This window comes from Macaca nemestrina, chromosome 7 (genome assembly GCF_043159975.1).
Source record: "Macaca nemestrina isolate mMacNem1 chromosome 7, mMacNem.hap1, whole genome shotgun sequence".
In the NCBI taxonomy this organism is placed as follows: Eukaryota; Metazoa; Chordata; class Mammalia; order Primates; family Cercopithecidae; genus Macaca; species Macaca nemestrina.
Genome location: NC_092131.1, coordinates 170,250,415 through 170,274,524, shown reverse-complemented (window position 1 = coordinate 170,274,524; position 24,110 = coordinate 170,250,415). Strand labels below are relative to the sequence as shown.

At 42.9% G+C, this 24,110-nt stretch overlaps 2 protein-coding genes across 6 annotated transcripts in view; both read left to right on the top strand.

Annotated features, from left to right (window-relative positions):
* Positions 1 to 24,110, top strand: part of ENTREP2 (endosomal transmembrane epsin interactor 2) — a 466,535-nt gene that overhangs the window by 315,506 nt on the left and 126,919 nt on the right. The gene's annotated exons all lie outside the window — the stretch shown is intronic.
* LOC105497509 (NSE3 homolog, SMC5-SMC6 complex component) lies at positions 15,902 to 17,580 on the top strand. Its single transcript, XM_011768650.3, has one exon. It carries the CDS (start codon positions 16,023 to 16,025, stop codon positions 16,920 to 16,922), a length of 900 nt encoding a protein of 299 aa, XP_011766952.2. The 5' UTR covers positions 15,902 to 16,022; the 3' UTR covers positions 16,923 to 17,580.

Sequence of the window (24,110 nt, the reverse complement as noted above, 5' to 3'; positions counted from 1 at the left end):
GAGGGAGATTGGCCTTTACTCTTCATTTTTTCAAAATGTCCTTGTCAGATTTTTATATGGAGGTTACACTTCCTTCGTAAAACACAATAGGGATTAGTCCCTCTTCTGCTTCTCTGGAAGCATTTATTTAAGGCTATTATTTAAGTTATTTCTTCAAAGGTTCAGTGGAATTTACTAGTGAGGTCATCTTGGTCTGGAGTTTTCTGGTAAGGAAAGTTTGGAATTCCAGATTCAGAAGCTCCTAGAATTATTCAAACTTTGTGATTCTTCTTGCATCAGTTTTTCTTGGTTGTGTTTTTCTAGGGATTTGTCCATTTTCTCTGTTTTCTGGTATTCTCTTTCAGTCTTTTTCATATCTGCAGGGAAGTGCTTAGCTATTGTTCATACATCTGAGAGAGCACAAGAAAGCTGGTTTGGGAGTCCTGAGAGAGGTTGGAGCCCAGGGCAGGGATACTGCCGGGCTGGTACTGACATGGGGAGCAAGAGAAAAGGAAGAAGCAAGTTCATCTCCTCTCCCGACTTTGCAGGCTCCCTCCATTGCCTCTTACTGGAAGAACCCAATAGAACACCATCTAACAAAAGAAAACCACAGCTTCAAGAGCCCCCACTCTAGCGTCAGGGAGCAGTGGATTTGAAATTGAGAAAACGTAGCTTAATTACCAGCACACCCTCCTGCCTAAATATTTTCAGCGTCCTCTTCATCTTGTCCCACCCGGAGGAGAAACCCTGGGAATCACGTTTCTTTTCACTGCTTCGCCCTTGTCTTCTCCTTATTCCTGGAGTATGCTGAGATTGTTTGGGGCTAGGATCTAACTAAACTTTTCCTTATTTCATTTCAAGAATCCTCAAGAACAGTTGTGTTATAACTTACATTCACGTTACCCTTGTGCATGAAGATTTAAAAATAAATATTATGAGATTCACTCTCACTATTAATCACTGCACTCCGTCTTCTCCCTTGGGCCCTCGTTCTGATCTGGCTCTTTGGTAGTGTATCCTGGAGTATTTGCATAGTGTGTGCAGGGAAGCACTGCTTCCTGACTGCATGTCCAATCATCCATTTCTCTGTAGTTGCCTGGTGGAGAATTCCTCATCGGTTCTTTCTTCTCCCTAGCCAGTAAATGTTAGCCCACGATCTATTACTTTCCATAATTGCAGGTGAGAAATGTGATATTAGACTGGTTATTTCTTTTTTGTTTGTTTTTTAGATGGAGTCTCTCTCTGTCACCCAGGCTGGAGTGCAGTGGTGCAATCTTGACTCAGTGCAACCTCTGCCTCCTGGGTTCAAGTGATTCTCCTGCCTCAGCCTCCCGAGTAGCTGGGATTACAGGCATGTGCCACCCACCTGGCTACTTTTTATATTTTTAGTAGAGATGGGGTTTAACCATGTTAGCCAGGGGGGTCTCAAACTCCTGACCTCAAGTGATCTGCCTGCCTCAGCCTCCCAAAGTGCTAGGATTACAGGTATGAGCAACCACGCCCTGCCCCTAGACTGGTTATTTCTAAAAGCAACGTGTTCTTCCTGTCTGGAAGCTTATATGATTTTCCTCCCTATTCTGAAAATTCGGAAACTTTGTGAGGATGTGTCTAAATTCAGCGTTTTCAGAACCTTTCAATCTTAAGACTCGACTGGTTTTGTTTCTTTGGCATTTCTTTGTTTATTCTCTCATACTTTTGTTTTCTCCTTCAACTCCTATTATTTACACAGGATGCCTCCTCCTGCATCCACCCTCCATATCTTGATCTTTAACTTGTGATTCTTAGTTCATTAACTTTCTGTCTTGTGTTGTGGGATACATTTTTCATTTTATCTTCCTAAAATCGTAATTTGGTTTTTCGTGGGGACTGTTCTCTTACACAGTACCTCTACTAAATTTTTAAATGAAAAAGTCAAGCATTTGGAGTTTCTCTTGGGATCCAGGAACAACAAAACAATAAAAAAATCAAGCCTTTTTCCGTCCTGACAGCATTTTTTGTGCTCTAATAATATCTCCTTATGTGTTCTCATTGTTTATATTATATAGTCTATTTCCGTTTCTGTCATTAGTTCTGCTCTGTAGTAGCCATCTGTTCTAGAATTTGTCTGTCTCCTTCCTTCAAACCACCGTCCCTCTTAGGGGGCACATGAGTTTGCTGTGCTGCCTCGTTTTGGTGGGTGTGGAGTTTCCCCAGTGCTGGTTTGGGCCCAGCTGTAGGCTGTGATAACTAAAATCCCCCCCAGGCCATGGTGGATTGATAGAGGTGTGGCGGGGCATGATGGCTCATGTCTGTAATCCTAGCTACTGGAAAGGCTGAGGCAGGAGAATCGCTTGAGCCCAGAAGTTCGAGGTTATAGTGAGCTATGCTCTAGCCTGGGTGACAGAGCCAGACTCTGTCTCCAAAAAAAAAAAAAAAAAGAGAAAAAAAAAAGAAGAAGAAGAAGAGACAGAGGCAGATAGGGTGGGATTGTTGGATTATTTCCTCTCCGCAGTTGCACTGGCAAACTACACTGTCTCTTCTCCTAATGGTGAGGGTGGGGATAGTCTTTTCGGAATCAAGTAGGGTTTAACTGTCCTCAGTATTACCTCGCAACTTCTCTTTCAAGTGTGCAGGACGCGCTCCCTCTCATCTGCTCCAGAGCCCTCAGATTGGCCAGCTGACCCCACTGTGGCCTGGGATAGCTGCTTCTCACCCTGGGGTCTGCCAGAGATGCAGACTGTCTCCAGACTGCTTGACCTTTGGTCCATAGATTCTTGCTGGACTCTGGTCTTTGGTCTCAGCTCCTTGTCTGAGCATGACCCTCTATCACAGGCCATGGGGAGCAACAGTGGGTCATCCTGTGGACACACCCCTATACCAGGCATCATCAGTGACCCCTATACCAGGAGGTAAGAGAACATCTGGCTGGTTGGCCTGAGGCTTTCGAAGCTCATCGGTCCCCTGGCCATCACCATATTGAGACCAGTTATAGCCAAGAAACAGTTAAAGGGCAGACTTGGATGTACTAGAGGAGTCCAGGCAACAAGAACAGACCGGTATGCCTGAAGCCCTCTAGAGCCTCGGATTAAAACTTCCTGTCTTCTTCGGGAGCCAAGATTGTAGCATATCATGGGGTCTCAAAAGTTAGGGATCAGCGGCAGGCAATGTGACAGGCATCTAAAATACCGAATTCATGAGGTAGGTGGAGAAGAGATGACTTGCTGGAAACAAGGAACAATTTGAAGAGTGCTGGGGAGCTTGTGATAACCCCTGAGGTCCAGTGTGCAGTGGGAGAAAACTCCTTGATGGATACTCACAATGGACCACTGGCTGAGGACAGGCATCATTCAAGTTAGGATAATGTATTAGTCTGTTTTTGTGCTGCTGATAAAGACATACTCGAGACTGGGTAATTTATAAAGAAAAGGAGGTTTAATGGACCTCTTTTTCAAACCTCTTAAAAAAGAGGTTTCATTTCACGTGACTGGGGAGGCCCCACCATCATGGTAGAAGGCAAAACACACGTCTTACATGGCAGCAGACAAGAGAGAATGAGAACCAAGTGAAAGGAGTTTCCCTTTATGAAGCCATCAGATCTTGTGAGACTTATTCACCAGCATGAGAATAGTACGGGGGAAACCTTCCCCATGATTCAGTTATCTCCCATGGGGTCCCTCCCACAACACATGGGAATTATGGGAGCTACAAGTCAAGATGAGATTTGGGTGGGCACACAGCCAAACCATATCACATGATATCTGTGACATATGAGGATACATCTTTATAACTTCCAAACAAATCCTGGCTTTCTAACCTACAGACTTTAGCTATCTGGGCAAACCGTAGGCCTTCCCCCTTTCTCAGGTCCCAGGTAACATCGAAACATCTCTTTGCCTTAGAGAGGGAGGCAGACTACCAACCTGTAGTCTCACATTCTTGAGCTGTAGTCTACCTGAACTTGAGCAGCATTTCATGCTTACATTCAAATATCCGTAGATCTCAGAGACAGGTGGAGTGGGTTGGCACAGCTTAACCAGGTGAAGTCTGTTCCTCTTGTTGGGACTCCTTAGTCTACAGATGTCACCTGGAAAGCTTTGGGGTGGCTTTTGCCTGCAAGTGATATAAACCAATTCACACAAGCTTCAGTAATGAAGGAAGTTATTACGTCAAATGGCAAGTCCAGAGCGGGGCTGCCGCAGGGTTAGCTGGTTCAGCAGCCTTGCAAAGTCAAGGACCTAGAATCTTTCCGGCTTTCCCCTCTGCCAGTTTCAATGTGTTGATTTGGTGGCTTAGCTCTACTCAGTCATGAGACAGTTGCCCCTGCTTGAGGCAGTACATGCAGATGCCTGGTATGGGGGTCCAGTAGAACAGGAAAGTTTTCCTTCTTTTTTTCCTATAACTTCTTTTTAAGAGCAAGTAAACATTTCTCAGATGCCCCCCAAAATATCCCTTGCACCTCATTGGCCAGAGCTGGGTCACATTGTCCACTTGTAAACCCGTTGCTTATTATTATTTAACCTCCATTTTAATAGGCTGCATTATTTATTTATACATTTAGAAAATATCATCCTTGAGTAAGACTAATCAAGTAAAACTGTAAATGGATAATAAATTACAATGAGTTCAGCAGAATTTCTATAAATTACATCTAATAATCACACCTCAGTACAAAGGATTAAGCATAACAGGTGTATTCACATTGCTGTGTGAAATTTCCCAATGAACAGCTTTTAAATATCCAGAATAACCATGTTGAATTAGGTAATTTGCTTAGAGGTAAATATGAAAGGAAAATAAATGCATGAGAGTACGAACCTCTTGGATAATGATAAACAATTGAACAGCTCAAGAAAATTTCACGGGTACATTTTTAATGACTGGTTGAATCCTAGGAAGCAGTTAATTCATTAATATTTGGTTTCCCAACCACCTGTCTCAAACATGTGGGATTAATAAAGTCTTTTAAAAAAAGGCTGGGCGCAGTGGCTCACACCTGTAATCTCAGCATTTTGGGAGGCCGAGGCGGGCAGATCATGAGGTCAGAAGATTGAGACCATCCTGGCTAACATGGTGAAGCACCATCTCTACTAAAAAATACAAAAAATTAGCCAGGCATGGTGGTGGGTGCCTGTAGTCCCAGCTACTTGGGAGGCTGAGGTAGGAGAATGGCATGAACCCAGGAGGCGGAGCTTGCAGCAAACCAAGATTGCACCAATGCACTCTAGCCTGGGAGACGGAGTGAGACTGTGTCTCAAAAAAAAAAAAAGTACTGCTTCTCAGAAAGGGTGCCCAGGTTTATCCATGCAGATGAAGGGATGGTGTTGCCAACCTCAAGGGGCAGCAAACCATCAGAAAACCTTTCATGCATTTTGGGTTGTCCTTCCTATGGGGGTTCCCTGGCTGCTGGAGGCAAAGCTGCAGCCAGGCCAGCTGAGACATCACCAGGCAGCAGGATCCTTCTGCTGTCTTCCTTCCCGATGAATGTGATTCTCACTTGCCTGGGGGTCGTTGGCTGGTTTGTCTTTTATAATACACGTGCTGACATGTGTCTGCCAGGGAACGTCTTTGTATTTATAAGGTTGCTATTTTTTCCTGAGGTTACAGAGTCCATTCTGTCTTCCCCATATCCTGCCTCTTCCTTCCCCAGGCCGCCTTTGTACCTCCTTCTGTCCAGCTGAGATTAAGCTTGTTTATTTCCTGGAATGCCATTCTTCCTTATTTTCTCTGTTCGAGGCTTTTGACAGCTCCACATAGCAGTCAAAGCATATCATGCAAACTCAAGGAAAGCAGCTGGGGAGAAAATGGAAGTTTCCTTTCACATTAGGTTTCTGGGGGCCCCCCTCTCAGGGGGCCAGGGACTTCGTAACAAATGAGTTGGTCAGCCTCTCCTAGTGGAGTTGTCACTCTGCTGAGCATGATTTACAAGTTTTCAGAGAATTCGAGTAGAGATAGGTTTTTTAATGATCTAATAGAACTGAACATGGTAGATTGAAATATTTGTTTTTAATCATGGGTACTTCAGGATCACATATATACATAACTCAGGGTTTTTACTGTGAAATGCAGATACATCAAAACAGAAATGTGAGAATTCTAGCTCAGCACAGGCTTTACTCATTTTAACAGTTTTTCATACTAAGGAAAGCAATTATCACATTTCTGCAATATCTTTTTTTTTTTTTTTCCAGGCGAGCAAAAGAAAGTCTAGATAAGAAATTGGGTTGCCCATGTACAAAGGACACACCACCTGACTTCCTTGCTCCCTCCAGGTAGAAAGATACAACATCATTTCTCATGTTGATATAAAGTTTGTAAAAATAGTTTTTTGGAGGAGTAATAAATTCACGTGTCCACATTAACTAGCATCCCATGTATATGGATTGGTAGACTTAATTTTAAGATGTCAGTGCTACCCAAATTGATCTACAGACTCAAAACAAGCCCTATGAAAATCCCAACTGAGGCCAGGCACGGTGGCTCATGCCTGTAATCCCAGCACTTCAGGAGGCCGAAGTGGGCGGATCATGAGGTCAAGAGATCGAGACCATCCTGGCCAACATGGTGAAACCCCGTCTCTACTAAAAACACAAAAATTAGCTGAGCGTGGTGGCACGCGCCTGTAGTCCCAGCTGTTCAGGAGGCTGAGGCAGGAGAATCGCTTGAACTTGGGAGGTGGAGGTTGCAGTGAGGCGAGATCGTCCCACTACACTCCAGCCTGGTGACACAGCGAGGCTCCATCTCAAAAAAAAAAAAAAAAAAAAAAAAAAAAAAAAAAAAAAAAAAAAAATCCAACTAAATTTTTAGCAGGAATTGACAAGGTAATTCTAAAATTCCTATGGAGATGGAAGGGACCCAGAATAGCCATAATAATCCTGAAAAATAACAGAATTGGACGACTTACACCTTCTAATTTCAAAACTTACTAACACTGTGTAGTAACCAGGCAGTGTAGCAGTGGCACACATCGACATATGTGATGGGCTGCGGTGTCTCCCCCAGAATTCGCAAGACTCAACCTGAGACAAACTGTGTGTGGAAATAAGTTCTTGAAGTGGATTAAGTTAAAATGAGGCCTTTACAGTGGGGGCCCTGATCCAATAGGACGGGTGTCCTTATAGTCAACAAAAGGAGGAAGAGACACCAGGGATGTGCATGCACAGAGAAGGGTCAGCTGAGAACACCATGAGTGTGTGGTCATCCGCAGGCCGAGGAGAGAAGCCTCAGGAGGAACCAACCATGCCGACTCCTCGGTCTCGGACTTGGAGCCTCCAGAACTGTGAGGAACCACTTGGTTGTTTAAGCCCCCAGGCTGTGGCGTTCCGCTTCGGCAGCCCCGGGAAACCAGTGCACACGTAGAGCAGTGGATTAGAATTGAGAAATAAATTCATACATCTGTGGTCAACCGATTTGCAGAAAAGAGGCCAGGGATATCCAGTGGGATAAACGGAATAGGGTTGGGGCTTCTCCCTTTCCTCTGTGGGTCATGCTGTTGGGAGTCACTGGAAAAGTATGAGGCTGGCAAGTAGCAGGAGGCCCAGCAGGTGTTGCTATTCTGGCCACGGTGCATCAGAGGGCGCACTGTCTACATGCCTGTTGAAGTACTACGAAGGGCCTCGTGCAGCCCGGGCCTCACAGGAGGCAAACTGCTGGCTCTCCCAACCTTGAGGCCTGGCAGCACTTGGCCTGCCTGTGAGGCTCTCCTGAAGAACGACAGCCTGGAACAGGGTCTCGGAGGATTATTCTCAGAGAGGGGACAGCTGTGGACTCTCTCAGAAGGGAGACACAGGCTTCTGCCAGCACAGACCCCACAGGTACCACACAGTCCTTGCTTTTCCCAGGCCTTGGGAAGGGGCAAGCCCTCTTCTCCGCATGAAGTTGCTAAGCTCTCACTTGTGTCTCGGGGAGGGAGGAACCCTGTGCTAGATCTCTCTTCTGCAGATCTTGGAGAACCCAGAGCCCTGAAAGCATGCTTGCTGTGGTTATTAGTCTAAGGGAGGGAGCTGCGGTGGCGGGGGTGGGATCAGAGAGGCGGGGCCTGTGGCAACCCATCTCCCCAGGACTCCTGCAGTCATCTCTTTCTCTCTTTATGGTTGTTATCTCCCTCAAGACCACCAGGTATGCATACATGGGGTCTTTCTTGTCTGCCTTGAATATGTTTATTTTTTCTCTAATGTTATTTTTTTTCCATTTCAATGTGTTCGGTTTTCTCATAACTCATCTGCATTGCCCCTGTCTGGATATTGGCTTTGTCAGCTCTGCTTGTGGACATAGCTCTTTCCTGTGCATATATCTCTACTTTAGGCTAAAGTGTAGTCTGGAAGAATGAGGTTTCTGGCATCTTGCGTGGTATAGCAAGTGGTCAAGTGCTTTGGGTTAAATATGGAGAACACAGACACTTTAGAGTAGCAGATGCTTTAAGGCAGGGTTCCCCAAACCCCGGGCTGTGGACCAGCACCAGTCCGTGGCCTGTTAGGAACCTGGCCATACAGCAGGAGGTGAGTGGCAGGCGAGTGAGCATTACTGCCCGAGCTCCACCTCCTGTTAGATAAGTGGCAGCATTAGATTTTCATAGGGCCATGAGCCCTACTGTGAGTTGCACAGGCAGGGATCCTGAAACCATCCCCCTACCTCCGCACCTTCCTGGAAAAACTGTCTTCCACAAAACGGGTCCCTAATACCAAAAAGGTTGGGGACTGCTGCTTTGATTTATATTCCAAGTTGTGTAAAACTCCTTTCTGTAAAGATAAATCACCAGATTAGCTCATTTGTACTTTTTTTTTTCTTTGAGACGGAGTCTCGCTCTGTCGCCCAGGCTGGAGTGCAGTGACACAATCTCGGCTCACTGCAAGCTCCACCTCTCGGGTTCAAGCGACTCCTGCCTCAGCCTCCCGAGTCGCTGGGACTACAGGCACCCGCCACCAGGCCTGGCTAATTTTTGTAATTTTAGTAGAGATGGGGTTCTGTCATGTTGGCCAGGCTCGTCTGAAACTCCTGACCTCAAGTGATCCGCCCGCCCCGGCCTCCCAAAGTACCAGGATTACAGGCGTGAGCCACTGTGCCTGGCCCATATATACTTTCCATATGGAAAAGCACAGCTCTTCATAATTTGTCTCTCCCTTACCCCTGTTGCCACCAATTCAAACGATGAGCTCATTCCCCAACCACAGAACACTGGGAAGAAACATAACAAAAATGTCACATTGTTTTCAATTCACCTCTCATTATATTCAAAACTCCTCATTATTAACCTTCCCTAGCTCCAAAGTCTCATTTCTTACTACCCTCTTTTCCCCTGAATAATAGGATTGGCTACTGATTCAGCCAGACCTTGTTCACTTTCAAGTGACAGGAACCAACTTAAAGCAGATGAAGCAAAAGGAGATGCTCTAGTAATTCATTATCTCCAGGAGTCTGATCTTGAACTCAGCATCCAGGGATTCAAATGGCAGCATGAAGATTGTTTCCCCATGTCCTAGATCTCTTTTGAGTTGGCTTCGCCCTGAGGCAGGTTTTTCAGAAGCAAGGGCCCAGGTGGCTAGGCTTACATCACCCCTCAGCTTGTTAGCTCAGAGGAGCGAGAATATCTATCTGAATATCCTGGAAGGATGCTGACTGAACTTCTGAACCAGTCACTGTGTCTGGCCTGAATCCTGTGCACTCAGGAAAGGAAGGCAGAGCCCTATACTAAGGTCTCTTAAAGGTGGGAAGAGGCTGTTCCTACAGGGAAGGGATACAGAACAGAGGGGTTAGAAACCAAGCAAACAAGAGAATCTTAGTGACCACTATCAAGACCGTGGATGTTTGTAATTTTATAACTTAGTAGGCCCTAATGATTTTCCTAAGTAAAGGGCCCTGGATATCTGGAAGACACATTTCTTGAAAAGAGAGTCTAAGACCAGGCTTCTGGGCAAATGGCTGCAGTGCTTGGAAAGCACTATCTTATGAAGGCCCGCCTCTCCACTCGCTTCCACCAGCCAAGGAAAACTCTGTTGCTGCTTCATCAAAATACTCATTTACGAGGGACAAAGTGTTATTAGGTAGTCTACCATGTGATCTAAGCAGGCGGGATCTTTGCTAAGAATGAATATATATAACTGTTGTAAATGTGTGGACACAAGGGACTTTATTGCAACCATTAAGATGTCTGGATCGCTTTTCCTGCTGTCTACCCACCAAAATAGTATTTGCCTCCCAGCTCCCTTGCTCACATGCTGCACATTGGCCCACTTTCTTCCACTGGAAAAGGCAGAGAACAGCTCATATGTGGTGGCTGCATGCTTTGATCATTGCCTTTCTTCTTAAAAAGTCCTCACCTGCTTTTAGCACTGTGTTGCTGTCAGAAAAATTAAAGCGTTTTTCTGATTCACAAGAAATACCATGAATGAAGAGGAGAATCTAGTAGATAATAAAGATGATTAGAGTTTCTTGGCAGGCATTTGCTATCGAAAAGACAAAACATTTAATTACTCTAAACATCTAAAGAGCAATTTGTAGTAGGCATTTCCTTGTCCTTTGCACTTGAAATCTTAGCTAGCTTAGCTTTTGCCTCAAAGAATTTTGATTTTTTCTTTTGGGTCTAGTAATAAAAGCATGAAGGTCATTAACATAAAGTGTTTGAAAATGTTTTTCTTTTTTAACCACTTGTCTTTGTGACTTCACTGCCTGAACAGAAAGTCACAAATGCCATATTCAAATCACACTGAATTTATTGAACATGTGAATGTGCATAGCTGCTATGGCATAGTGTCACTTTGAAGTGACACTTCATTGAAAATATATTTTTCATTCATCTCCCAAGCAAGAAAATCAGGGTTGATTTTGATTTTTAAAAGCAAATTAACTTTAATAGCACCTTGATAGATGTATTTCTTTTCAGCCCTTTTGATTTTTGTGTACATGTGTTTTGCTGCAGTGAACATCTTTCTCATCGTTCTACTGAAAGATGGCAGAATATGCCCAGAATATGCCACTTTGGCATAAGGATTACTTTGAGCTAAAGGCACTTGAAAAATAGCAGATGCAAGAAGGCCATTTGAATTCCCTCTTTTCTTCCTGAAAACAGGAGATAAAAACTCCCATGTGAAAAATAGCTTTACTGTACCAAGAGGAAAGAAACATTACTCAATGCGGAGTCAAAGCCAAGTGAATTCTGTACAAACAACTTTGTTAAAATAATTATCTCCCTTTATCCTCCCCACATAATTTACTTTTCCCACAGTTACCTCTCTTTGTTCAACCAAATGTAAAAGCATTTAGGTTTTGCCACTTCTTTGGGTCTTCATTTCCCTAACGAGCGCTCCACCCCCCACCCTCGAAGGGTCCCAGCTGGACCTGAGACTTAAATGGACGTAAAATAGATTAACAGGAGAAAAGCATTCAAATTTCATTTAAGTTTTACAGGACATGTCCCTTCAAGGGTGGAGGGAAGGTTTTGTCTCCCCTGCAGTATATACAACTTTGTGTAGTCCTCAACTATTTTCCTTAACAGAAATCCCTGGAAAGAAGGAGACTGTTATCCAACTACCCTGCCAGGCCCTGTGCTAGGTAGTGGGTAAATCTATCTCTCTTAATCTTGATGCCAGGATTAGGCCTCATTTTGTTGACTTGGAGACTGAAGCGTGGAGGTGTGTCAGTAGCTCTGCCAGTATCATACAGGTTTCTAATGTTAGTTCATCTGATCCAAAAGCCCTTACTTTTTCAAGGGCTTTTTTGTTTGCTGTGAATCAGTATACAGTTAAAAGCTCAGTCTCTGGAGGCAGATTGGCTGTGTTCAGATCCCAGACCTACCACTTACTTGCTGTAGACCCTCAAAACTTAACAATTTTCTCCTGTGCCCGTTTGTGAGAAGAGAAACATAATAAATGCACATGCCTCATAGGTTTGTTGTGGGGATTAAATGAAGTCATACCTGTAAACTACCTGGAATAAGGTCTGACCCACCGTTCACTTTGTCTAGTAGTCCCCCCTTATCTGTGGAGGATGTGTTGCAAGACCCTCAGTGGATGCCTGAAATCGTGGACACACAATTAGGTACATTGTGTACCCTAAGTACACAATGTTTTCCCCTATACATAGATACATACTGTATTAGGCAGGGTTCTCTAGAGGGACAGAATTAATAGGATAGATATATATATAAAGGGGAGTTTATTAAGGAGTATTGACTCACATGATCACAGGGTGAAGCCCCAACAATAGGCTGTCTGCAAGCTGAGGAGCAAGGAAGCCAGTCCGAGTCCCAAAACCTCAAAAATAGGGAGTCCAACAGTGCAGCCTTCAGTCTGTGGCTGAAGACTCTTGAGCCCCTGGCAAACCACTAGTGTAAGTCCAAGAATCCAAAAGCCAAAGAACTTGGAGTCTGATGTTCAAGGGCAGGAGGCATCCAGCATGGGAGAAAGATGAAGACCAGAAGACTCAGCAGGTCAAGTCCTTCCACGTTCTTCTGCCTGCTTTATTCTAGCCGCGCTGGCAGCTAATTAGATGGTGCCCACCCAGATTGAGGGTGGGTCTGCCTCTCCCAGTCCACTGACTCAAATGTTAATCTCCTTTGACAACACCCTCACAGACACACCCAGGAATAATACTTTGCTTCCTTCAATCCAATCAAGTTGACACTCAACATTAATCGTTACATGAACCTATGATAAAATTTAATTTAGGCCAGGAGCGGTGGCTCACGCCTGTAATCCTAGCACTTTGGGAGGCTGAGGGATGGATCACTTGAGGTCAGGAGTTCGAGACCAGCCTGGCTAAAATGGTGAAACCCCATCTCTATTAAAAATACAAAAAAATTAGCTAGGCATGGTGGTACACACCTGTAATCCTAGCTACTCAGGAGGCTGAGATGGGAGGATCTCTTGAACGTGGGAAGCGGAGGTTGCACTGAGCCAAGATCGTGACACTGCACTCCAGTGCAGTGGCATAAGAGTGCGACTCCATCTCAAAAAAAAAAAAAAAAAAAAAAAAAGGTTTCATTTATAAATTAGTCACAGTAGAGATTAACAATAATTAATGAGAAACAAAAATGAAACCTTAAGCCCTCCAGCTGACTGAACAGACCCCTTCTTGACCAAGGGGACCCCAGAATAACCTTGGAAACCCTCTCCCGCTCTAAATGCCATTCGGCTTTCTTCCCTAAGCGCTAAACAGAAATCAGCCCTTCAAGACTCCACCGCTGGTATCAACCAGCCACCTGATGCTGCCCCTCCCTTTTGGAGTTTTGGCACAACTGCCCAGCAGTTCTTCCTGGTAAAAGACTACCAACCATGGAGTAGTTAGGGCCAGTCTATGGAAGACATGCAGTCAGGGTTTTCATGTCCTCTGCTTCACCTTCTGATATCAGAGGGTCCGAAAACTCCTACCCTGGATCATGCTAACACTGCCAGTTTTGGAATATGGGTCCCATGGAGAGGCATGAAGTGCAGTTGCGCATGTGCACGTTTCTCCTTGCGTAAATATTCATGACTCCTCCTATAGCTTATTAAATATGTATACTTGGCCACCCCACTCTGCATAGATTCGTGCTCCCTTTGCCCCTCCGTTGAAGTGTCTGTTTCTGGCTTCTAGCATGAGGTTTTGCTTCCCAGGCTGTTGGAATGGCCACCCCGCAGACTGCAACCCTCTATGAGAAATAAAGTTCTTTCCAAATTTATGAACCTCATCATCCTTCAGTTGACACTAACAATAAAGTAGAAAAAATATAATATAGTGTAATAAGTTATATTGTGATTTCTCTCTGAAAATATCTTAATATTTTCAGACTGTTGACTGCAGGTAACTGAAACCAAAGAAAGTGAAACTGCAGACATGGAGATGGAGCAGCAACTACTATATAATCATTGACTGTTGTCGTTTATATTATTGTTACTAATGTTAGTATTGTTTTCACCAGTTTCTCCCCAAACATCCATAGCTTCCAGTATTAATCCAAGGTGGAATGTGGGTCTTCTTCTCCATGCAGAAGAATGTGGGACTTCTCCATGCAGGGCCTAAACTTCATTCTAATACTAACGCTAATACTAATACTAATACTAATTCTAATACTAATTCTAATACTCTTATTTTATGTGTGCATTTTCTCACCTGCATTCCTCTGGACAGAGCGTAGAGAGATGTTTTCAGACTTACAAACTGGCATCTCTTCTCCTCTATTTTGAGTAATGACAGTCTGCTGTCTAGGTAAGAGTGCTGCTAGAGGACACTGCTGATTTTCACAGTCATGGGGGTAGCCTGATTGGTGGACTGCTTGGTGACGTAAGTGAATACCTTAGCAAGAAACAGCATTGAAAAACCAGCCCAATTGTTGACAATAGCTTTTATTTAATTTTCCACTTTCCCCTTATATCTTGGTCACCGAACTTTTTTGACTCAAGGTAGACCATCCACATCCTGTGGTAGGGACCTTTTGCAGAATTCTAGATGGCAGGAAGCTTTTATGAACCTAAGTCCAAATTTTAATTTGCAAGGAAACTGAAGCAGATGAATTTTCTCATTGTAAAAAAATGAATACCTTGATAATATATTTGTTTTTCGTAGTAGGCCTTTGTCATTAAGCTTGATGCCTGAGGATATAGTTGTATCTTGTGTGGAACAGTAAGTTATTACTCACTGCGTATCAGATTTTAGCATACTTGCATTAGTTCATGGAATATGATTTTACATTTACTATAGCAGTTCCAGTGCCATTATCAGATTGCATTTTCCTACTGAATTACAAACAAATGTGTTATGCTACTAACATTTAACAAAATTTTAATAAGGTTGTGTTTGATGCTATTATTCAGATAATGTGTTCTAAATTGCTTTCCTTTGAATATATTTGCATTAAAGAGGAACTTGATTTGGTTCTTTGAAGAGTTTATCCACTTTCTGGGTAGCTTTAAAAAGACACAGGGAAATTCAGTTTCTTCTTTGCAAGTCAATAAATAGAGAAGAAACAAATTTGCTAAGATCTATAGAAGTAATGGCAGCAGATTGCTGATGGTTTGAGTTAATGAAATGACTCATTTTGGCTACTTGAGTTGCACAATTAAAATATACATAGACTGCACACATCATAGATGAGGGATAAATACCCCTGTGTTCTCTTTTCTTTCTCAAAGCTAATATTATGAATTAAGAAATTTAAGAGATCCACATTATTGCAATTCTTGATCAGTGATGCCCAAAATTAAGTGGTAATCTCTTGAGAGTGCACGTTTGCAGCATTCCTCTTACGCATTTCTGCTAAAATTGCGGCTGTGAGCCGAAGGCAGTTGTTTTCCAAAGGATAAACTCATTTGACCAAGCTAAAACATTTACTTAATATTGACAAGTTTTGTGGGGTTTTCTCATAGTTGTCTAGCTAAAGGAGTTTAATGCAGAGAATACACATACGGAAATAGTGAAACCGAAGTCCTGCTTGCGCGGAAAGCCTGCAGCAGACTTTTGTTTTTAACAAACTCCACGGGGCATTAGAGAAAGTAACTGGGGGCAGTGGGTTGGAGGGTATAAAATTGAGCGGAGGGACGAAAACTAAGAGCCCTCTGGGTTTTTTATATCCTTCTACATGTTGTGTAGAAATAAATGCTTTTACTTCCACGGTCGTACCTTCCTCTTCACCTTTTTTTTTTCTTTCTCACACATTCATCTTGTGAGATCTTTTCATTTACAAATGCTCCCGATTTAGAATCAGAAACTCATAATACCGTCTGTAAAACTTGCCTGAGCCTGTCTGGTCCTGAATTTAGCGACACACTTGTTTAGGAGTTTCGGTTCTCGTTCTCTGCTTGCATGGTTTAGTAAGAACAACACTTCGCTATACTGAAATTCACCGACCAGACCTGCAGGGCTGCACAGAAATCTCTGATGCTTTTGGTACCCCCAGCCCCGCAGCCGCGCAGGCGCACCGCCCAGCCGCCATGACGCAAGGCGCAGGCTTCATGACGCGGCACGCAGTCTCAGCCGACACTGCGCGCCCCTTCTGGGGCCCCGCCCAGGCAGCGGCCTTAGCGGGTCGCCGACCCACGATCCCAGCCGCGGCTGCTTGCTTGCCGGAGTGTGCACCGGTACGCGTCGCCGGTGACATGTTGCAAAAACCGAGGAACCGGGGTCGCTCTGGCGGCCAGGCCGAGAGGGACAGCGACTGGAGCCGTGGCGGAAACTCCGGGGCCTCGCGGGCGGGCGAAGACGCCCGGGCCCGCAGAGACGGCTTCGCGGAGGAGGCCCCGAGCACTTCCCGGGGGCCGGGCGGCTCGCAGGGGTCGCACGGCGCCCGCCGGTCCCAGGCCTCCCCCGCCGTGGGCCCCAGGACCCAGAAGCAGCAGGAGCTGAAAGTGTCCGAGCTGGTGCAGTTCTTACTGATTAAGGACCAGAAGAAGATTCCGATCAAGCGGGCCGACATACTGAAGCACGTCATCGGGGACTACAAGGACATCTTCCCCGACCTCCTCAAACGGGCCGCCGAGCGCCTCCAGTACGTCTTCGGTTATAAGCTGGTGGAACTTGAACCCAAGAGCAACACTTACATCCTCATCAACACCCTGGAGCCGGTGGAGGAGGATGCCGAGGTGAGGGGTGACCAAGGCACGCCCACTACGGGCCTCCTGATGATCGTCCTGGGGCTCATCTTTATGAAGGGCAACACCGTCAAGGAGACTGAAGTCTGGGACTTTCTGCGGCGCTTAGGGGTCTACCCCACCAAGAAGCATTTCATTTTCGGAGATCCAAAGAAACTCATTACCGAGGACTTTGTGCGACAACGTTACCTGGAATACCGGCGGATACCCCACACCGACCCCGTGGACTACGAGTTCCAATGGGGCCCGCGAACCAACCTGGAAACCAGCAAGATGAAAGTTCTTAAGTTTGTGGCCAAAGTCCATAATCAAGACCCCAAGGACTGGCCAGCGCAGTACTGTGAGGCGTTGGCAGATGAGGAGAACAGGGCCAGACCTCAGCCCAGTGGCTCAGCCCCATCCTCTTGAAATCTGAGGTGGATTCAGAGGGACCCCCGGGACAAGGGTCTGAGACCCAAAGGCACAGTGCAGAGGAGCGGGGGAAGGGAGAACGAACCCAGGAAGCGTATTTCTGTAGCGTTTCAATGTGTGTAGCTTTAGGATGTGTTTGCAAAGTTTTGTTCTTTTAATGTTGTGTTATTTGGTTCCAGATTTTCATCTATAAACAAAGGAGCATTTGTTTTGCTTTGATTTTACTTTTTTTGGTATAAAAAATTTTCCTAGCTTAGTAAAACGAATTGGAAAACTTGACTATGATCTGAAACAGATATGCCAGAAGGAACACATAAGTAAGTTGCTTTGGTGCCAAGAAAATAAAAAAGTAGCTATTATCGGGTCTCTTAAGCATCCCAGTTTGTAAGGAAAAATAAAAGTCTTTATAAAATTAAAAATAAAAACGTAATTGCCTATATCCTTATTACCTTAACCTATTTTATTTTTGTATATTTCCTACATATGTAAGTATTATTCATGGTTCCAAGCAATGAACGTGGTGTATTTTCTCCAAATAGCAATTGTTTATATTCATAATTACTCAGCTGTGTTGCTAAACATGCAGTTCCACTTAGTTTTTTTTTACATGCTACTCTAGTTATTACAATAAATACTGTATTTTTGAAGCACTGAAGCATTGTGTGTTTTTTAAATCGTGGGCCATGAGACAATTTCATGACGAAATCAGCGTCTTAAAGTTTTTGCTACATATTGAGGTCAATGGTGTTTTGTAGAAGTTGTTTTACTTTTTTTTGTGTGTGTACAGGATCATGAGGTAAAATATATTTCTACTGTGGATACCAAAAAGGCTTATAAAGCAATAGCGTAACCATTAACCATGCCTGCTTGGGAATCAGACTGCCTGGGTTCAGATCCTGGCCCCACCATCACTAGTATAGGAATTTACGTAGGTTCCTTAGTTTGTATGCAGATGTTTCTTGACCTGTAAAATGGGTTTAGTCCCTGATGTGGAGGAATTTGCTTGTTATTCTTTAATGTTTTTATTTTTTATTCTCGGTCTGGAGCTGCCACTTTTTAAATATAACTTTTCTTTATCTTGTTTTCCAAATGATTCCTAGGAGAGCAATTACTGGTTCAAAAGGTATATTCCACTAGTCTGACTCTATTGTATGGGGAAATAAGTATAAAGTGTATGGTGAGTATAGCCCACATAGAACAGTAAGAGCAGGACATAAGATCAACCTCATAGGGAGTTAGGTATAGGGAAAAGGGTGTGGGTCTTGGGGCTGTCTGGCAAACTGAATTTGAATTACGGCTCATGCTAACTTGTCAGCATGGTGATATGGTGGTAGGTTTTTTTTTTTTTTTTTTTTTTTTTTTTTTTTTTTTTTGAGACGGAGTCTCGCTCTGTCGCCCAGGCTGGAGTGCAGTGGCCGGATCTCAGCTCACTGCAAGCTCCACCTCCCGGGTTCACGCCATGCTCCTGCCTCAGCCTCCGGAGTAGCTGGGACTACAGGTGCCCGCCACCGCACCCGGCTAGTTTTTTGTATTTTTTAGTAGAAACGGGGTTTCACCGTGTTAGCCAGGATGGTCTCGATCTCCTGACCTCGTGATCCGCCCATCTCGGCCTCCCAAAGTGCTGGGATTACAGGCTTGAGCCACCGCGCCCGGCCCTGGTGGTAGGTTTTAAGCTGTCTGAATCTCAGTTTCTTTATCTGTAAAATGAAAAAATTATAGCTATATAATAGTTTGTTTTATGGACTAGATGAACTAGAAGAGTTCATAGTCCCATTGTATTCCTCCATTACATGTAGCAGATGCTGTTTTTAATGCAGAGATTCAACACGTTTTATTCAGTGGGTAAATAAGTATAATTGTTTTAGGGGGAGGTGCTGCAAATTAACCTTGAAATAAGGCAGATATTTTTCACTCGGGGGGAAAAAGTGAACTTCATCAACACTGGACTGAATGTCATTTAAAAGAGTCTATAGTGAGTATGGAGGAATGTGATAGGTTGCTGGGTTTTATTTCATTCTGTTGAATTGGGATTTGCCTTTGTTTCATCAGTGGAAGATGTTTGGTCCTTATAGGCATTTCTTCTTGATCTGCATTTTATTTCAGTGTATAAATTGCTTCCTGCCTCCTGGTCCCGTGACCTCCCTGACTCAGCTTTCTCCTCCTCGTGCCCTCTGATACTCACATTCTCACCTGTATAATAAAAATTGTTACCCTGCAGTCACCACCGGTTATATCTGAGGCAAAATTCCCTCCGCTTTTCTCAGAGGTGTTAACAATTTACCATCGATAATCTTGTTTCAAATTTTAAAATATGAAACATAAGAGGCAACATCAAGGCCTTATATCTTTTCCTTCTCACCCTCCCCAGAGATAACAAAAGTCTGCGGCTATCCGGCTGTTGTATGACTGTATAATTTTACTACACATGTATAGATACATAACCAATATAGAGTTTTATTTTGTGGGCTTTCATGATTTATATAAATGGTATTACGTGTGTCCTTATGCAACTTGCTGTTCTCACTCACCATTATGTATTTGAGATTCAGCCATGTAGATATATATAGACCTGATTCACTCATTTTAATTGTTCTTTTATGGGGGAAAAATAACTTTATCCATTCCTTAATGGCTAGACAGTTAAGGTCTTTCCAGTTCTTTGAGATTTGCAGGCATTGTACAGTACTTCTTTAGGCACATGTGTGAGTTTCTCCAGCCAGAAACAAATGGAGCAATCAGGGACTATTGCCAAACTGTTCTTGAGCTTGTGTCAAGTTACACTCCTACCAACATTTTACACAGTTTTGTTTTGTTTTTGTTGCCAATCCGTCAACCTTCACCCACTGTGAACACTTGGCCTTTTCAGTATCTTTTCAGCCATTTTGGTGTAGTGTGAAATAATCATTTATTACGGTATTAACTTGTACCTGTTGCTTACTAGTGATGTTAAGTATCTGCCTATCTTTTATTCTCACTCTTTTTGACTGTCAGGTTTCATGTCTTAGACACATTTCTATTGATTTGTAAGACATCTTTATATGTTCTACATGTTAATCCATGGTCTGCTCTATCTATCTAGTGCAAATACCTTCTCCCACATTTTCACTTCTTTTGGTCATACAGATCATTCGACCTTAATGTGTAACAATCATCGGTGTTTATAAGAGCTACATTTGTGTATAGTGCTTTAAAAAATTCCCCTAATCCTAAAATTGTAAAGATGTTTTCTGCATTTTTCCCCTAAGTTCAAAGTTTTGATCTGCACATTTTATGCTTTTAATCTGCTTTTGTGTATGATGTGAGGCATGGAAATAGTTTTTGTGTTTTTTCCTATATGGATAGCCTAGCACCAATTTTTCATCATTTATTCTTTTCACACTGATTTATGACACTCAGTATTCTATAGCAATGTCCCATCTATAGATAAGTTTATGGATAGGACTGAATTGGTTTCTTTGCTATCCATCTGCAAATACCATACTATAATTCTTAATTCTTTTTTTTTTTTTTTTTTTTTTTGAGACAGAGTCTCACTCTTGTCGCCCATGCTGGGGTGCAGTGACTCTATCTTGGCTCACTGCAACCTCTGCCTCCTGGATTCAAGCGATTCTCCTGCCTCAGCCTCCTGAGTACTGGGATTACAGGCGCCTGCCACCACACCTGGCTAATTTTTGTACTTTTGGTAGAGACAGGGTTTTGCCACGTTGGCCAGGGTGGTCTGGAACCTGACCTTAGGTGATCTGCCCGCCTCGGCCTCCTCAAGTGCTGGGATTACAGGCATGAGCCACCATGCCCAGCCTATAATTCTTTAGCATCGTATGTGTCTTCTTTTTCAATTCTTAAAGCCTTTTAGTCTTTTTTGCATTGGCTGAAAGTGCAATATCTTATTGAAAAGAAGCAGTTACAGCAGGCTGTAAAGATGTTTCTGATTCCTTATTCTTGATTTTAAAGGAAATAATGTTTAACTTTTGCCATAGAGTGTGATGTTTGCTGTTAGAGTTTTTTTCCCCTATAAATACCTTTTACTGAGCTATTTATTTACCCCTTCAATCCTAGCTTGCTTAGAGATGTTTAGAAAAACTACGAATGACTTTAGATTTATATATGCTCTTTATTCACCTGCTAATATGATTAAAATTTCTTATTTACTCTGTAAATTTGTTTTTTGGGCATATAATTTGGTATAATAACACATAGAGTTTTCTGATATCTAAACATTCTTGCATTTTGGAGCCAAACACTTGTTGATAAAATTTTTAAATACATATAGCTCAAAATATATAATTTTGCATCTTTTGACATAAGGGGGTTTAGTCTTTAATTTTCATATATTATCATTATTTTTGAGGTTATGCTAATTTACTTAGAGATAACCTTAAATTTACAGAAAAGTTGCAAGCCCAATGCAAAATAATTTGTTCCCTGAACTGTTTAGTTATGATTCTTTAGTCTCCTTCCTATCCAATATTTCCTCAGTCTTTCCTTGACCATCATGACCTTCACTTGAAGAATACAGGCCTGTTTTCTGTAGAACATCCTTCAGCTGGGGTTTGTCTGCTGTTTCTTCATGATCGGATTTGAATTATGCATCTTTGGGAAGAATATCACAGAAGCAATGCTGTGTTATTTTTCGATCCTATCAGGTGGCACAAAATTTCAATTTGTCCTGTTATTTTGAAACTTTGATCACTTTGGTTAAGGTGTCATGTGCCTCCACTGCGAAGTTTTCTCCTTTAAGGTAAATAACTTGGGGGGAGATACTTTGAGACTTTGTGTAGACCCATGGGTCTCTTACCATTAACTTATTATCTAATCTTTTATTATCATTACATATTCCGATACTCAAATTGTCCCTGATTTGGCCAGTGGGAGCCCCTTAAAGCTGGCTTTTGCATCTTTAACATGCCCCCAACATCATTTATTGAGCATTTCCTTACTTGATAGCACCAAAAGAGAGGGAGTTCTGTCTTTTTTTTTTAGACGGAGTTCCACTCGGATTGGTGCGACCTCGGCTCACTGCAATCTCCACCTCCTGGGTTCAAGCGATTCTCCTGCCTCAGCCTCCAGAGTAGCTGGGACTACAGGTGCCCACCACCACACCCAGCTAATTTTTTGTGTTTTTAGTAGAGATGGGGATTTCACCGTGTTAGCCAGGATGGTCTCCATCTCCTGACCTCGTGATCTGCCCGCTTCGGCCTCCCAAAGTGCTGGGATTATAGGTATGAGCCACCGCGCTTGGCCAGGAGTTCAGTCTTAACTCTCCCTGCCCTAGACCTGGAATTAATCCTTTCCCTAAAGAGCTCTGGTTTCTTTTTGTGGAGAATGGAATTGAGAAACAAAGTTGCATTTTTAGTAGAGACAGGGTTTCACCACCTGACCATGATGGTCTCTATCTCTTGACCTCGTGATCCTCCCGCCTCGGCCTCCCAAAGTGCTGGGATTACAGGTGTGAGGTGGCGTGTGCCTGTAGTCCCAGCTACTTGGGAGGCCGAGGCAGGAAAATCCCTTGAACCTAGGAGGTGGAGGTTGCAGTGAGCCGAGATTGTGCCACTGCCCTCCAGCCTGGTGACAGAGCGAGACTCAAAAAAAAAAAAGAAACAAGGTTGCTAGGTTCGCTCATGCCTACTGGGAATATCATTGCTCCCAGCCCTCTAGGTGACGAAATTATAGGATATCTATCAGTCATCTACACAGCACTGAAGACTATGAGATTACATTATACTGCCATTTGCAATACAGCACCACCGTGTGTATTCTGGTTTGAGAAACTCAGCACCTATTATCTTTGCCATATTTCCTTATTTGATTAATTCACCTTGTAAATAACCAATCCACTATCCTCGTTGCCACTCCGTCCCACATGGGTGCGCTTAGCTTCCCACCTGGGCTGCGATGTCCCACATTGCTGGCTTGTCTGTGCAGTCACCCTTCTCCCATTGCTAGAGCTTTCACCCCACTCAGGTGACCTTGGCCTCTCCCAGGACATGGAACTTGTTCTGTCCCACTTAACGGCTATTGCACTGAATTGTTCAAGAAATAGAAAACCTGTGGTCTTATAAATGCGTTGGGGAACTTGCCTTTTGCCCTATTATCGGAAGATTAGATGTTTTCGAAAGTTTGAAACAAATCTACCCGTGAAAGGCTGTGGGCCTGCTGTTTTTTTGTGGGTAGAGTTTTACTGATATTTTTCTCAAGATTATGTTCAGGTTTTTTGTTCTTTTGAAATTGGTTTTGGTCACTTATATTTTCTAGAAGATGTTTTCATATATTTTCTGATATAATGAGCAGAAAGCATTTCTTAGTATTGTCCTTTGTGCAGTGAGCTGAGATCGCACCATTGCACTCCAGCCTGGGTGACAATGCAAGACTCCATCTCTAAATAAATAAATAAATAATAAAAAATGGTGATTCATCTGTGCCATGAAGTATTAGGCAATTGTAGAAGGGAATAGGGTTATTTGTATGTTCTTATAGCGAGATCTTCACTATATTAAGTGCAAAAAAAGTAAGTGAAGAAAATGTATGTATTATGCTGCTGTTATATACTTTTATTAAAAAAAGATGGAAGGATAAAATATAAAATTAAAAAATAAATGCTTATCTATTAAAAAATAGAAGGGAGGAAATAGAGTGGAGGAACAGAATAAAGGCTAGACTTATGTGAAACTTCACTTATAGACCTGACTTTAGAATAATTTTATATAATTATAAATGAAACTCAGTTTTAGAAACAATTCCTAAACAAGAAAAAATGAAATAAAAGGAACTAACCTGGGTTCCTGATCAGTAGCATAACCACACATAAAGGAACCATGTGAGTTTAAAACACCATAATTTGACTATTTCTGGTAGAATGTACTGTAAGAATAAAAAGAAATATAAATCTTAAACTATTTTCAGTCTTTTTTTTGGCAGTTGTATTGGCGTTGTTATTTTGAGACTTGCGTGGATATTGTGAAATTAAATCCAACAGATTAATTATATTAAGAATAGTTTTTGGCATGGTTGAAAGGAGATACAGATGTAAAATTAATATGGTTACGTAAAACCTTATAGTTTTGTTTGCAGTTTTTTTGTTATGTATGACTATATTTATTTTAAATTTTAGATTCAGGAGGTACATGTACAGGTTTGTTACATGAGTATGTTGCGTGATGCTAAAGTTTAGGCTTCTAATAATCCCAT

What these genes read in the sequence shown, in the direction of transcription:
- LOC105497509 (XM_011768650.3), top strand. Translation starts at nt 16,023, where the DNA reads ATGTTGCAAAAACCGAGGAACCGGGGTCGCTCTGGCGGCCAGGCCGAG.